This window comes from Olea europaea, chromosome 1, assembly GCF_002742605.1.
Source record: "Olea europaea var. sylvestris chromosome 1, O_europaea_v1, whole genome shotgun sequence".
NCBI classification, from domain to species: Eukaryota; Viridiplantae; Streptophyta; class Magnoliopsida; order Lamiales; family Oleaceae; genus Olea; species Olea europaea.
The window spans coordinates 33,392,946-33,407,927 of NC_036237.1; the positions used below are offsets into that span (position 1 = coordinate 33,392,946).

The 14,982-nt window shown below is 33.2% G+C and overlaps 1 protein-coding gene across 2 annotated transcripts; it reads left to right on the forward strand.

The window, feature by feature from the left end:
- The first annotated feature begins 3,470 nt into the window (after positions 1-3,470).
- LOC111401948 (probable thimet oligopeptidase) lies at positions 3,471-14,262 on the forward strand. Of its 2 annotated transcripts, XM_023029948.1 has the most exons (21): positions 3,471-3,741; positions 4,153-4,274; positions 4,978-5,141; positions 5,601-5,691; positions 6,630-6,809; positions 7,274-7,354; positions 8,102-8,179; positions 10,262-10,354; positions 10,718-10,798; positions 10,918-11,080; positions 11,167-11,287; positions 11,373-11,442; positions 11,811-11,918; positions 12,171-12,268; positions 12,363-12,408; positions 12,725-12,821; positions 12,995-13,068; positions 13,142-13,246; positions 13,343-13,423; positions 13,932-14,072; positions 14,212-14,262. In XM_023029948.1, the coding sequence occupies exons 1-20, from the start codon at positions 3,606-3,608 to the stop codon at positions 14,037-14,039; spliced, it is 2,097 nt and encodes a 698-aa protein (XP_022885716.1). In that variant the 5' UTR covers positions 3,471-3,605; the 3' UTR covers positions 14,040-14,072; positions 14,212-14,262. The 2 variants fall into 2 exon arrangements, with proteins under 2 accessions (XP_022885716.1, XP_022885708.1); XM_023029940.1 differs by having other exon boundaries at positions 13,932-14,252.
- The last annotated feature ends 720 nt before the right edge of the window (positions 14,263-14,982 follow it).

Sequence of the window (14,982 nt, forward strand, 5' to 3'; positions counted from 1 at the left end):
AATCATCGTTAGATTTTAACCATATTTTAAAATTAATATTTTTTTAGTTGATTAAATAAATTGAATTGAAGTGCTCGTGTGGGAAGGCTTAAAAAGTTTATAAAAAGTAGAGATGGAAGTCAACATTTATTTTCAATTATACATTTCATTGGACCCATAAATTTGTTTTTCCCAACATTTCAACAATTGATTTCATTATTTTTTATTAAAATTTGTTAAAGTTATTATTATTATTATTATTATTTTTAATCAAAAGCATTGTCAAACAATCACTAAATGCAGGAGTTGTCAAAAGTATTTTTAATTACCCCATTTTCAAATTTCGACTCATGTTGAGTCCTGATTTCTCATTCATTAAAAAATGACTTTAAGCAATTAACATTACAAATTATCTCATCAAGTAGGAGAACACATTCCGTCTTGGATAAATAAAAATCGACTAATAAGTATTGCTCAAATATTTGGTGAAGGAGATCACACAATTTGAATAAATTAGTTTCTCCCAAACAAAACATTCTGAAAAATGAACGTTTTGGTTCTCAAAAGATGCACTTTTATACTAATTTTTGAATTTTAACTCGTGCTAAATTAACATGTTTGGGCATTCTTAAATTTTTTTTATTTATAAATAATAAAAAGTTTAGATAAATATTTTTTCATTAATCAAAATTGAAGAAAATCGTTTATTTAATAATCAGAACCAATTTCCTGAGCACCGATATTTAGTTTATGCTAAGTACTTGGACAATATAACATAATAAAATCACACAACCTATTGTAGTGTGCCACGACACTTGATGTTTAGGAGATCAATTTCAATTTAATAATAAGTTAAAAACTAGGATAAATAGTTTATTTAATAATAGTTTCACAAGTGAGTTATATAAATCTCAACTTATTTTATTATGTAAATGTGAGTTTTCACACTATCAAAATTGTAAACATAGGTTTGTAATTTCACATGACTCAAAGTTAGATGCAAAATCATCAAGCAAATCTAATTAAAAATTACGTGCGATTTTTACTTCTAATTTTACCCATTTTAATTGAGTGAAAATTGTGAAAGGAAGTGGGGTGACCATGGTGGAACGTTAAATGAAATTAGGCGGTCATGGTGAAATAAAATCAATTTGGATGACCATAGTGACACTAATTATAAAGTTGAGTAGCCATGATAAAATAAAATCAAATTGAAAGGCTACATCTAGTACTAGACTAGTGATGGCAACGGGGAGGGTTCCTCGCCCAGCCCCGCACCGCCTCGCCTCTCCCACCCCATACCTCGCCCCGCCTTTGACGAGCGGGGCGGGGCAGTTTTCTTGGGGCAGTTTTCTTGCCCGGTTTAAATATTATTATTTTTATTTTTATTTATATTCCGAGTTTAATAAAATACGGATAACATTCAAGTTGAATTTTTAATAAAGAATACCCTTACTTTATGTAAATTTAAGTTTTTGTTTTGGGATAAAATTATTTATAGTGTAAAATGATTTTTAGAGAATGTGTGGATAAAAAGTATGGAAAAATTATAGGTCTACATGTAAATTATGTTATTAAAAAATTGTGATAGAAAATAAGTTTAAATAAAAACGATTTTGAAATATGTTGCATAGATGAACTCTAAATATGTTATAATAGTAATAATTAAGTATGTAAACAAATAATTAACAAACAATTAGTTAATTAGTAACAAAGTTATGATAAATTAAAGGTTGGATGAACAAATAATTAGAAATTTTCTATCTTCATATTTCCAAGTATTAAAAAAAAAAAAAAATTCACATGGTGGGTTCGGGTCGGGGCATCCCCACCCCGCTCCCCGCAACGAGGCGACCATCCATTCCCCCCTCCGTGGCTCGCGACGGGGCGGGTTTTTTTGCCCCATTCGAAGCGGGGAGACGCCGGGGCGGGATAAATTGCCATCACTATACTAGACCGATGATTTGTATGATACGGCCCAGGTTTTGGTGACCATGGTGACAATAAATATAAAGTTGGACAATCATCGTTAGATTTTAACCATATTTTAAAATTAATATTTTTTTAGTTGATTAAATAAATTGAATTGAAGTGCTCGTGTGGGAAGGCTTAAAAAGTTTATAAAAAGTAGAGATGGAAGTCAACATTTATTTTCAATTATACATTTCATTGGACCCATAAATTTGTTTTTCCCAACATTTCAACAATTGATTTCATTATTTTTTATTAAAATTTGTTAAAGTTATTATTATTATTATTATTATTTTTAATCAAAAGCATTGTCAAACAATCACTAAATGCAGGAGTTGTCAAAAGTATTTTTAATTACCCCATTTTCAAATTTCGACTCATGTTGAGTCCTGATTTCTCATTCATTAAAAAATGACTTTAAGCAATTAACATTACAAATTATCTCATCAAGTAGGAGAACACATTCCGTCTTGGATAAATAAAAATCGACTAATAAGTATTGCTCAAATATTTGGTGAAGGAGATCACACAATTTGAATAAATTAGTTTCTCCCAAACAAAACATTCTGAAAAATGAACGTTTTGGTTCTCAAAAGATGCACTTTTATACTAATTTTTGAATTTTAACTCGTGCTAAATTAACATGTTTGGGCATTCTTAAATTTTTTTTATTTATAAATAATAAAAAGTTTAGATAAATATTTTTTCATTAATCAAAATTGAAGAAAATCGTTTATTTAATAATCAGAACCAATTTCCTGAGCACCGATATTTAGTTTATGCTAAGTACTTGGACAATATAACATAATAAAATCACACAACCTATTGTAGTGTGCCACGACACTTGATGTTTAGGAGATCAATTTCAATTTAATAATAAGTTAAAAACTAGGATAAATAGTTTATTTAATAATAGTTTCACAAGTGAGTTATATAAATCTCAACTTATTTTATTATGTAAATGTGAGTTTTCACACTATCAAAATTGTAAACATAGGTTTGTAATTTCACATGACTCAAAGTTAGATGCAAAATCATCAAGCAAATCTAATTAAAAATTACGTGCGATTTTTACTTCTAAGTCGACGTTTTGTTCACGCGAAGACCACATAAATTTAAATAGATTTTAAAGTTGAAAATCAATAACCACACCACGTGAAAGGTTGGGGCGCCCAATCATGAACTTTCCTTAAAAAAAAATAAAAATTAATAATAATAATAGAAAGGTGGAAACTATTTTTGACACACTTTTGAAAAAGTTACTTTTAGGTAAAAAAAAAAGTACTTATTTTTAGATTAACTATTTTTAGCCCTTTTTTTTTTTTTTTATCAAAACGTATTTTGAAATAGTATTTTGATGGAAAATATGTAGTTAAGAAATGAGAAATTTTTTTGAATTTACATGTAATATTATTTCATTGAAGAATGTAGGTTGAAAATATGAGAGAATAGCGTATTTTGATAATAATGGAAGTAAGGGTTTTTTTATCATTCGAAGTTAGATTTAGCGACGCATTTTGAGTTTGGTCGTCGGTTGAAATGTCAATTTTATTCCAATCTTCCCTCATTTCCCTCGCATTTGCCATCTCATCTGCAAATTCGATACAAACAAAGGTAGACGCCTGCACTGCGTGTGTATGAGATAGAGAGTGGAAATGGCGAAAGAAGAAACAAAGAGAAGAGAGAAGAAGAATATAATAGCTCTCACAGGCGCCGCAGCTCTTCTCGCTGTAGCAGTCAACTTTGCCATCTCTACTATCTATAACCGCAACAAAAACCGAAAAAAAAAAGGTTTTTTATTACGTTTTTAGATTATTTCCTCTTGCTACAGTAAATAGGGAGAGCCCGGTTGATTTTTTTTTTCCGCAGTTTCGTGAATTTTGTTGGTGAAATGAATCGTTTTGTATTTTTACTTAAAAAGCGGGGATTTTGTGGAGACAAACGAATGTATGCCTTTTTAACCCGATCGAATTTAATATTTTGTGCTCAAATTTGTTTTTTGTTTTTTTAATTATTTTTTCTTGCTGAACTAAATGATGAGAGCCAGCTGATTGTTAGTTCTAGTGAATTCTGTTGGTGAAAATGATTGTTCCTATATTTATTATTTTATCAAGTTGTTTTTTATTTATTTTTAAGCCCAATTTAAATTAAAAGTTACATTAAAGTTTTGTTTTCTGATTTTTATTTTTGAAATAATTTCAGAAGTTCTGGGGTCAAATGTTCGGATAAATTTATCTGCATCGGAAATATTGAAGTTCGCAGACCGGATTATTGCAAAATCAAAGCAGGTTCAAGATGCAGTGGCTTCAGTTCCTCTTGATAAGGTATTATATCTTCTTGTTTCAGAAATAGTAAATTTGATTAAATGAATATAATACATTAATTATTATGTTTTTATAGTTGTCTTGCATTGATTAGTATTTTATGATTCACAATATTCTCTTGATCACCTTGGGGACTCAGGATTGGGATTGGGCTTTAATTTTTTCATCACCTGCTTCTATACCTCCAATTCCGTGCCTAAATATTGTTACTTTATGGTTCATGATAGTTCATTTTGATTCAGTAAAAGCAAAGAAGAGAAGAAAAGTTCGCAGTGGTAAAAATTTTCTGTTTCATTTCTTCTCTGTATTGTTTATTTTCAATAGTTTGTATCCTGAGTCCTGAAACAACTGAGCTGTGAATGGCCTCATCATTCTTCTTTCTCATGACAAGAAATTCTCTCTCATATGCAAATATAGCCAAGCAAACTCGACAACCTTTACCAACAGCTCTCTGATGCTTTCATGCACTCTCTACCTTTGCCTAACCAATGACTTTGGCCATTATCACTGCTTCAGATCTAAGAATACACACACAGTAAACACACTATGAGAAACTATATTGTAAGACTCAGTGAAAGTTTACATCTTTACAAAAAAAATGGCACCTGAGCAAAAATTCTTGTCATTTCAATATGCCCCTTATGTTGTGGAAAGGTCTAGGCTAATCTTGGCTATATAATTCTGACTCGAGTATGCCCTGCAGGTCACCTACGCTAATGCTATACTACCACTGGCAGCATTAGAAGCACAGCAATTTCCACTGATACAATCTTGTGTCTTCCCAAAATTGGTATCCATATATGAGGATGTGCGGAAAGCAAGTGCTGAAGCCGAGCGTAGAATAGATGCTCATATTTCTTCATGCAGGTTTTACTTCTTAACTTCTCTATTTTTATCCCTCAGGCACTCCATGCAGCGGAAAGCTGATGATGGTCAGGAACTTCTATAGCTAACTAGCTTCAAGTAATATTTACCATAAAGGACAAGAAAAAGTGAATGAATGTAATTGACTCGTGAGAAATTTGACCAACGTCGAACTGATGCTGTGCCTGGATCTTGATGATTTCTTAATTGAGAAGCTGAATCGTCTCTATAACTGTGTAATAGACTAGCTACAGAAGTGTCTGGGAATCTCAATTACAAGTATTTTCTAATGCTGTAGAAATAAGTGATGGGTCTTGTTTAATACCAACTGTGGCAGTATATCACCTAATGGGAATTTTGATTGAGATTTATTTATTGGACCACGTGAATGCTCATTCATGAGATTTAGTTACAAAGGTTTGTTTTTTTAGTAGGATTCTAATTTCTTCTTCTTCCATACAGTAAGCGTGAAGATATTTACCGTGTCATTAAAGCATTTAAAGCACGGGGGGACTGGATGAGCTCTGAAGTGAAACAGTTTACTCAGCACCTGGTATGAATCTCCAAGCTTATTCTCTAGGGACCTGACACGCCTTTCTGGAATAATTTGTTCAGTATAAATTTTCTACATCTTTGTTTGGGTTAGCTTAACCCTGACTGTGTACTACTGTTGTTCATCTGATGATTATGCTCTGACACCTGATGCTGTATCAGTCTACATGTTCAGAATTTCTTATGAGGAATACAGCATGGTTCTTAAGCAAACTATATAAAACAAAGAGAACATTAATTAATACCTTTAGGTAACAGAAGCTTGAATCTATCCTTTTAATCTGACAAATTATACAACGAGCTGCAATCTGACTGTTGCATAGAGATGGAGCTATTCTTTAACTTCCAAAGTGGTTGCTAACAGTTATTGATTGAAAAAAAAAAATTGGCAAGCACACTTGCTGTTTGTCTTTGTCTATTGTTTCTGTTATTGGTTTCATTGATAATCCAGATACAGTTATACAGATTTTTTTTTTTTTTTTTCCCACTGTATACGATGCTAGATCACAAAAAGTGATCTTTGTTCACAGGCTATTCATGGATTTTGTTACCATAAAAATGGAAAAAGAAATCCATCGTACTATTGTTAGTTGTATCCTTAAACCAATGCTTAAGTATGCTTTGCCTTTCCAAATCCTCGCATATGCACAAAATAAAAAGAATTAGGTATGAAGAAAAGCTGAGATGCACGTGTTTGCCAAAATTTTAAAAATTTTCATTTGAAATAGAATTCACACAGATCTAGTGTGAAATTCTCACATACAAGATGTTAGTTCCCACAATTTCCCTTCTTTCCCCCCCCCCCCCCCCCCCCCCACACACACAAAAATATATATATATATATTTTTTGCTTTCCTTACAGGATATATAGTGGTTCTGGTTTGAACAAGAACCTGCTTTATTTGTCCAAAATTTTATTTTTTCTGTATTTAGTGACAGATTAGAGACTTTGAACGGAATGGAGTGAATCTTACGTTGACCAAAAGAGAGGAACTGCAGCGGTTGAGGACTCAGATAGATGAACTAAGTTTACAATACATCCGAAATCTAGATGGTGACAAGTCATTTCTTCTTTTCAGTGAGATGGAGCTAGTTGGTTTGCCGTCTGAGTTCCTCAAGGTGATTTTTTTTTTTCATCTATCCTGTTCTATTGGACTTATGTTTGGATGTTAATGTTTTAGTTTTAGATCAGAAGTTCGATTCTTCCTCGTCCTTCATGATTAGGGCACTGTTCCTAGATCAGCAAGTGTCCATGATACAAAAGAAGGTCAAGGAACACACATCCTTAAATTTATGCAAAATTAGTTTGTAAGTAAAGTGTCGCTTTAAATTCTTTAGATGTTCTATTAATCTCAAAATTAGGTCCATTAATATGGAAGAAGAGGCTAAATATCTTGAATGGACAATAGTTAGGTGGCATTAACTTGTCTTCTGGTTATTACTTTCTCCCAGATAACTCAATGAGAATATCTCAGTATAAATATCTTGGATAAACAATTTGCAGGTGGCATTGATCTGTTTACTGGTTATAACTGTCTCACCCAATTACTCAATGATAATATTTCATTGACATTTCTTTGCAGAGCCTGGACAAAGCTGAAAACGGTAAATTCAAGATTGTACTGAGAAGTAATCACGTTTCACCAGTTCTAGAGCTATGCAAGGTAATGTCGTTGAGAAATCCGGCACACCTTCTCTCTTTTCCCTGTCATCCATTCAACTCTCTTTTCCCACTCAAAATTGTACTGTTAATGTGTTATGTATCTCTGAAAATACTCATACCAATGGGAATGGGAGAATCCATCAGAATGTAGGCCACTGATTACAAAAATTTGAAAATCCTACAGATATTCAAAAAGTTCGAAAATTTGAGCATTTATGTAAAGAAAAAAAAATCATTAAATAGTTTAAGGTAGTGTTTTGTAGTACCTTAATTTAGTTTTAGTGGGAACCAGTCTGATCAACTTTTCTCTTAGTTTGGTAGCTTGCAGATACCGATGTTATACATATTTTTTTGCGGACCAATTTAGGCATAAATTAGATTTAGTTCCAATAAAATTTAGTTTTCTTTTGATCATAAATGAGGTTTATGAGCACTTTGAAGATATTAAACGCCTAAATAATTTTTGTTTTCCTTCTCAAAAAGCAGACATCTTTTGATTCAATGAGCAAGTATCTTCTAATTTCAAGAGTCAACCAGCTAAAAACTGGGGTTAATTAAACAGTTTTTCCCAACAAAATCTTGTTATATGCAAACTATAAAATGATTCAATGAAGTTGGTTTAGAGTTTAGACTGCATATAACTGATCTAGTTTTTGAAGTTCTCATACAGAGCCAGACATCTTAAAAAACATAGATTCCAGATTGCGATGCAACTGTATATACTTAACAAGTTCTTTCCACTTTGAAGGTAGGATCGTCCCGGAAGGCTGTGGCTGTGGCTTATGGGCGGAGATGTGAAATTAATCTTTCCGTGTTACAAAACCTGGTAATGTGTAAAATATTCATCTTTTGCAATTCATGTAATATAGGAAAACTTCTAATATATCATCAACGTTTAAAAAGGTGCAATCGGGGTACTGAAGCATTTTTCCTCATGAGGCGAGGCATGAGCCTCACCATAAACCAATTCAAAAACCTATTAAAATGCAAAATAGACTCATAATAATTCATAAACAATCTTCAAAATTCATAATTTCCTAGTCCTTTGCCTACTCTTACTTTCTTTCACTAATTTTAAGTGTGCAAACGAGCAAAAGAAAAATCAGTAAAGTAACAAACAAACTATTATTTTAGTTGGTGGAGAAGTAGACTATTCCCAAAGTATACAATTTTTTAATGTTTTAGTGGATTATGGGCTATTCTCAGAATGTGTCAATTAGGAGTTTTATGTTTTGCTGGCCCACACCGAAGGCAAAGTAAATAAGTCCACAGAATTAAGGAGTGCATGCCTCCCATGTGGGCCTCAATTGGGTTTACTTAAACCAAGTATATTATTTCTATTGTTCCATAGTCTAAGGAGAAAAAAAAAAATATTAATCGATATTGGGTTGATGATATATTGAGCCTGGAAAGTATTCTTCTACATTATAGATCTAAGGATCTTTTGTTGGCGGCAAAAAACCAGGCATTTGTAGGGCTTGCTTTGACTCTGAAATAGTCAGAAAACTTATGGGCTACGATGTACATTGTACAATTTATTTTAACCTCTTCAAGGACTTTCCTATCACATAGAATTCTGAATCTTGCTATATTCCTATGCATTGTATCCTTCTCTTATGTTAAAATTGAAGCTGAGTAATTATTAATTTCATTCTTTAGGACACAACTTTTGGCATAGTGGAAGCTTATAGGAAAGAACAAAATCTCGCTTGAAAACTTAAACTTGTTTATTCTCTCAAGAATGCCGAGAAAGAGAGAATAATTTTTGGGAAACTTTTCAACTAAGAGTCTTTAGGGCTAAAAACTCATGTTTAAAGCAATTATTAAAATCTAGATAGCAACTAGCTCTGGATAATGACGGAAATTAAAGATAATGACGAAAATAAATGTTCTAATTTTCAGAAGTAATCTGCGAATTATCCAGAAAAATGAAAAATGCATTTTCAAAGTTCTAAATGATGGAATTTGATTGAAACAGGCTGTACATTAGGGGTAAGCCCTAAGTTTTGCTCATCGGGCTCCACTCAAAATAGAACAAAATTCTCCGAAAACGACCCTTCGAAAAATTACTTATTTCGACGCCGGTCCCACTTCTCTATGAAATTTTCTTCTTTCTGTATTGCATCAACTTTCCTCTATAGTGACTTTATTATCATCATCATTTCCACTATTGCTATGTTAGAATGCATGTACTTCGTTGGCTCTATCTAACCTAGATCTTTAGATAAAGAATACTTCTTCGATTTCTAACCTATTAACTCCTTGAGTCTTTTAAAGCAAAAGTATGTCATTAGCTAATAACATAATCCTAATAACCATGACATATAATAATTTATTTTAATTCAACGAGAAAACAAATGAAGAAAGAAGCGCTAAAGGAAAGAAGCTGCCTGGTTTCCTCTAGTAAGTTAATTTTTGTATGCCAGCTTATGGATGATATTGATGATTATTTAGGTACTAACGGATTGAGGGAATTCAAGTAACGACGTACAATTATCAAAAGTTTTTAGGCTTTACTTCAGCATTTTTCTGAAAAGTCGACTCTTAATACAGAAAAAATCCTAAATAGAACATCCTAAACTTCTGTGTTGTAAAAGAATCTTAAATCTCATAGTCCTGACTACTAACCCAGATTTTAGAAATTTTATTATGCATTCATTTTCTTCTACTGAAATCCTGCACCAACCTTAATTGGCACTATAAACGTTCGAAACTAGACAGTGTGTCATATCAATTATTTTTTCAACGTTTGAGCTTTTAATCTAAGATGAAATATCTAACTTTTATTTAGAACTGTACAGTGCTTTAATATGAGATCTTGGCAACCACATCTATTACTGACAATTATGTACTGAGTTCAGAATCAACTAGTGTCTTACAAGTGTCATATTTTTTCTTGTACTTTCAGATTCAATTGCGGCATAAACTTGCCAGGTTGCTTGGCTATGCCAATTATGCAGACTACGCCATCGATCTCAGAATGGCTAACTCATCAGCAAAGGTTTGTGCAAGTATATATAATTTCCTACTGCCTTGTGTAGTGAAAAAGTATTATTACCTCCCTCCCTCACTTCTATTTCAATTGTATTTGGTTAATCTTTCGAATTTTCCATTTTGATGAAGCTGGTTATGATTAATTTGTGAACAAACACAAAAACTAAATAGCTCTTGTAATGAGTTTTCTCAGTCATGCACCCTGGTGCCAATTAGCGATCAAGGATACTATCTGAATAGTTTAAGAATTCTAAGTAATTTCTATTTCATGTTTTGTCATGCTTTTGTACTATGCCTTCTGTTATCTAATATTGCTTTTACGAATTGGCTAAAGAGTGATGAAATTGCTTCATGCTTGTATTCACTTTAGGTGTTTGAGTTCTTAGAGAACATTTCTGGCAGCTTAACTGAATTGGCCTCTAGGGAACTTTCTCTGTTAAAAGAAATGAAGGTTGGTACTGTTTCATCTATTTTTGGTTTGCCATGAATTCGCTGCATTAGAGAGCCTGGTCCTTTCCTTTCTTACCTTGATTACTTTTCTTTGGACAATTCATCATGCTGGTGATTCAGAAGAAAGAGGAGGGAGAATTTTCCTTTGGAATTGAAGATCTACCATACTATGTGAAGAAGGCCAGAGACCAACAGTTTGATCTGGACTTTGGAATTGTTAAAAAGTACTTCCCCATCAATTTAGCATTGTCAGGGATCTTCAAAATATACCAAGATCTTTTTGGTAATTTTGTTCATGTATTTTGATGGAGACATGATTTTGACCCACTTTCCTCTTACATTATAGTTTATTTTCTTTGCTTATTACAGGCTTAAGATTTGAGGAGGTTACGGATGCATATGTTTGGCATCAGGATGTGCAGCTAATTTCTATCTTTGACTTGAGTTCTAGTGAACTCTTAGGTTACTTTTATCTAGATATATATGCCAGGTTCATTCTTCACTTTTTATTTTTCTTTAGTAGATCATTATTGAAGCAGCTATTAGCTAACTGAAAATTATTGCTTCTTAAGCAGGGAAGGAAAATATGGCCACACCTGTGTTGTGGCTCTTCAAAATGGTTCGTTGATACAAAATGCTAGACAGGTGACAATATTCAGTATTCATGTCATTAGTGCAGTTCCAAGCTTGTCAAGCTCAAACATTTCACGTCGTTGCATTAAAATTTTTGAAATGCCAAGAATTTGCATGCTGAGTGCTGGTTTCTTAATTTAGCTGTTGTTCTCCTACTGAGAACTCTTACCTTCATCTCAAGACTCAATTTGCCCGGATTGATGGTCTGCATTTACTGTATATGTGTATGCAATTATTCAGTGACAGGATTATCATAATCCAATTATTAATATCGCTCTTGCATATTGTTTATTACAAGTTCAACCTCTTTAATTTTCTGCATGTGGTTAAATGGCAAGATTGATAAAATTCTGATGTTGCATATGCTCACTGTATTGCAGATTCCAGTAGTATTACTCATTTCTCAATTGCAAAAGGAAGTTGATGGTCGTCCTCGGTTGTTGCGATTCTCTGAGCTAGTTAATTTATTTCATGAGTTTTGTCATGTGGTATGTGAGAGATTCTGCAGAATCATGACCTCATATGATTTATAAATAGTTTTAATCCCATCTCAACATATTACTGCCATCTACCACAGAGTGTTGCATTCTTAATTTTATTTATTTATTTATTTTTAAATTACAAAGCCACCTGAGACTTGATCTAGAAGCTTCAGCCATTACAGTTCTGTAATATGATTCATCCGTTTAATGTGAGTATGCTATGCTTATTTTGCACTTTCATTATTCTGATCATTGTAGGTCCACCATATTTGCAATCGTGCACCATTTGCTAGATTTTCTGGGCTGCGTCTGGATCCTGACTTTGTGGAGATCCCCTCGCTGGTGTTGGAAAACTGGTATGTATTCAACTATGTATATTTAAATAGGCATGTTTAATGGACATGCATAAAGATACATACTCATGCTAACTTCTATAAATATTTTGCCTAGGTGTTATGAAAGCCGCTCTTTAAAACTGATATCTGGTTTCCACGAGGTAATTTCGACCCCCAACCCAAGATTTTGACCAGAGTGACGAAAAGTTATATTACACTGTAGAACTCTTATATTCCCGAGAGCACATTATAATATTCATGAGAAGCTTGAGACATGTCTCGAGCCCCAGCACGTTACCCTCTTACATTGACGGTTGCATGCTTGCAATTGAAACCATTTTTTGGACATTGGGATACCTCTATATTTTATCATTAAGTTATGCTCACCTTATCTGGCATTTTATCAAGCAGATTATAGTAGACATTTTGCTGGGTGATCTTTTTTGGTTTTTATCTGAGGCAACTAATGGTTTATAGGATATTACAAAGCCCATTGACGATGAAATATGCAGATCACTTAAGAAGTGGCGGTTTTCCTTCTCAGCATTGAAACTGAAACAGGAAATACTTTATTGTAAGTCCAAATTTGAGTTTGCTTCAAAATCAACCATTTCTCCTTTCTCTTTAACGCAACAAAATGCAAGCAGTTGTGAGTGATTTATAATTTATTACAGTTAGCTATTTTGTGGGTTCTTAAGAATTACAGTTTGGTGCTCTTTTTGTTACTTGGGATGCATTTACTTTCAGGTCTCTATGATCAAATCATACATTCCACTGAAAATGTAGACATTAATGAGTTGTTCAAGCATCTCCATCCGAAGGTAAATTTGCTAATGATCCTTGGAACAAAGTAAGCTAATGCTTAATATGCTCAACTCACTTTGGAATGCACAGATTATGTTAGGGTTGCCAATGTTAGAAGGGACAAATCCGGCATCGTGTTTTCCTCGTACTGCTATTGGCTACCAAGCTACTTGCTACAGTAGGATCTGGAGTGAGGTTTGTTTAACCTTTTACTGTCTTTTTTGATTGGAGAATGGGGATTTATGCTCTTTCTATTGTACTGACTTAATACATTTTTTGATACGCTGTTAGGTTTTTGCGGCTGATATATTTTCCATGAAGTTTAGTGATGACATCTTCAACCAGCATACTGGCATGCATTTCAGGAACAAGGTAATCAACTCCGACTACGCTTCTGTTCAAAAAATTAAAAAATAATTGTCTTCAACGCATGTTCGCATAATGCTTATTTGGTGCACAGTTGACAGGATTAAAGCTAAAATCCTATTCATGGTATGGTCTAGTCCCGTCCAGTATTGCTTGTTGAATCACTTGATTCAAAAGCTTAAATTAATAGAGAGGACCATATATATATCATTTCAATTATGCCTTCAAAATGCCACCTCACATATAGGGGGGTTTCATTTTTCCATCAAAACCTAACGTGTGCATAATTTCATCTAGCTTTAAATTGTCTTCAACATTGCTCACCAAACATTTGATAGAGTTTTATTCTACTAAAAGTTTGATGTTATAGAGCCGTGTTTCAATACTTAATGTTTTATAGACGACTTCAAATTATTGGGGGGAAATGCTTCGTTTGTTATTGTACATATCATCTTTTATAGAGAGCTACATTTGTCATTCAATATATGCCTTTCTAAACCGGGTAATGCAACAGGTATTGGCTCCAGGCGGAGCAAAAGATCCTCTTGAAATACTTTCCGATTTTCTTGGACGGGAGCCTTCAATCCAAGCATTTGTAAAATGCAGAGAAGATTCAGTCTAGTGTTTTGCTTCACTATATAGCAGATTGTTCCCAGTGAGTCCTGCAATTTTGACTATCTGGGAAAATTCTTGATGTACAATTTCACTCCAAACATAAAATTACATGTATCTGACAATAAACTTAAGCTCATTGTACCGTTCTCATACTATGTTGGAATGTTTATCCATTTCAGATCAAAGAATAGAAGCAGACTTGAAGTCGTGTTGCATCATTTTCCTGTGTCCTCGCTATAGTTCTATTTATAAATGGATACGCAACTTCTAGTAATTTTGAAATTACGCGAAACACGTCATACTTCCGTGACATTAACTTGTATTCAAAAATCGTCATGTCTAAGCTGACAGCACAGTTTGTTTCTGTGGAGAATCCTCAGCCATCCTCCAGGGCGCATAAAACCATCAGGAGGATTTTCACAATTTCTCTGCAAAGTAAACACAGAATTACATGAAATGGTCGGGATTTTAGGTGCATGATATCATCGGGCACGTGTATCTTCCAAAATTTCTTTACCATAAGACGAGCAAAAGCTAAGCACTGTACCCTGGTTCCTGATATGAAGAGAAAAATCCTTCGAGACATTCCAATACTTTTAATGGTCCTATCTCGCCCCATTTAACTTCTTTCTCTTTTTAAGAATTAAATACTTTCAATGGAAAATTTCATGAAATTTCATTCGTTCTCATAGAAGATAGCAACTTGGATTATCAGAGATTTATGACAAACAATAAAAGCTTTAGTTTACCAAATATATTTGAATAATTTAACTTTTAAAAATAAATGAATAAATTTAAAAAATCAATAAATGTATTATTGTTTCACTTTAATGAATGGGGGCAATAAAATACATTATTAAAAATTGAATACTAGTCGAGGTGGGGATAGGTGAGGTTGCCCCCACCCCGACTTGCCCTCTTGCAATCCTTACCAGGGAGGCTCTACGGGA

Bases quoted from the DNA above. Each gene is read 5' to 3' on its own strand.
- LOC111401948 (XM_023029948.1), top strand. From the start codon at position 3,606: ATGGCGAAAGAAGAAACAAAGAGAAGAGAGAAGAAGAATATAATAGCT. The intron at 3,742-4,152 runs GTTTTTTATTAC...AAATAATTTCAG, and splicing joins CAAAAACCGAAAAAAAAAAG to AAGTTCTGGGGTCAAATGTT. The intron at 4,275-4,977 runs GTATTATATCTT...TATGCCCTGCAG, and splicing joins CTTCAGTTCCTCTTGATAAG to GTCACCTACGCTAATGCTAT.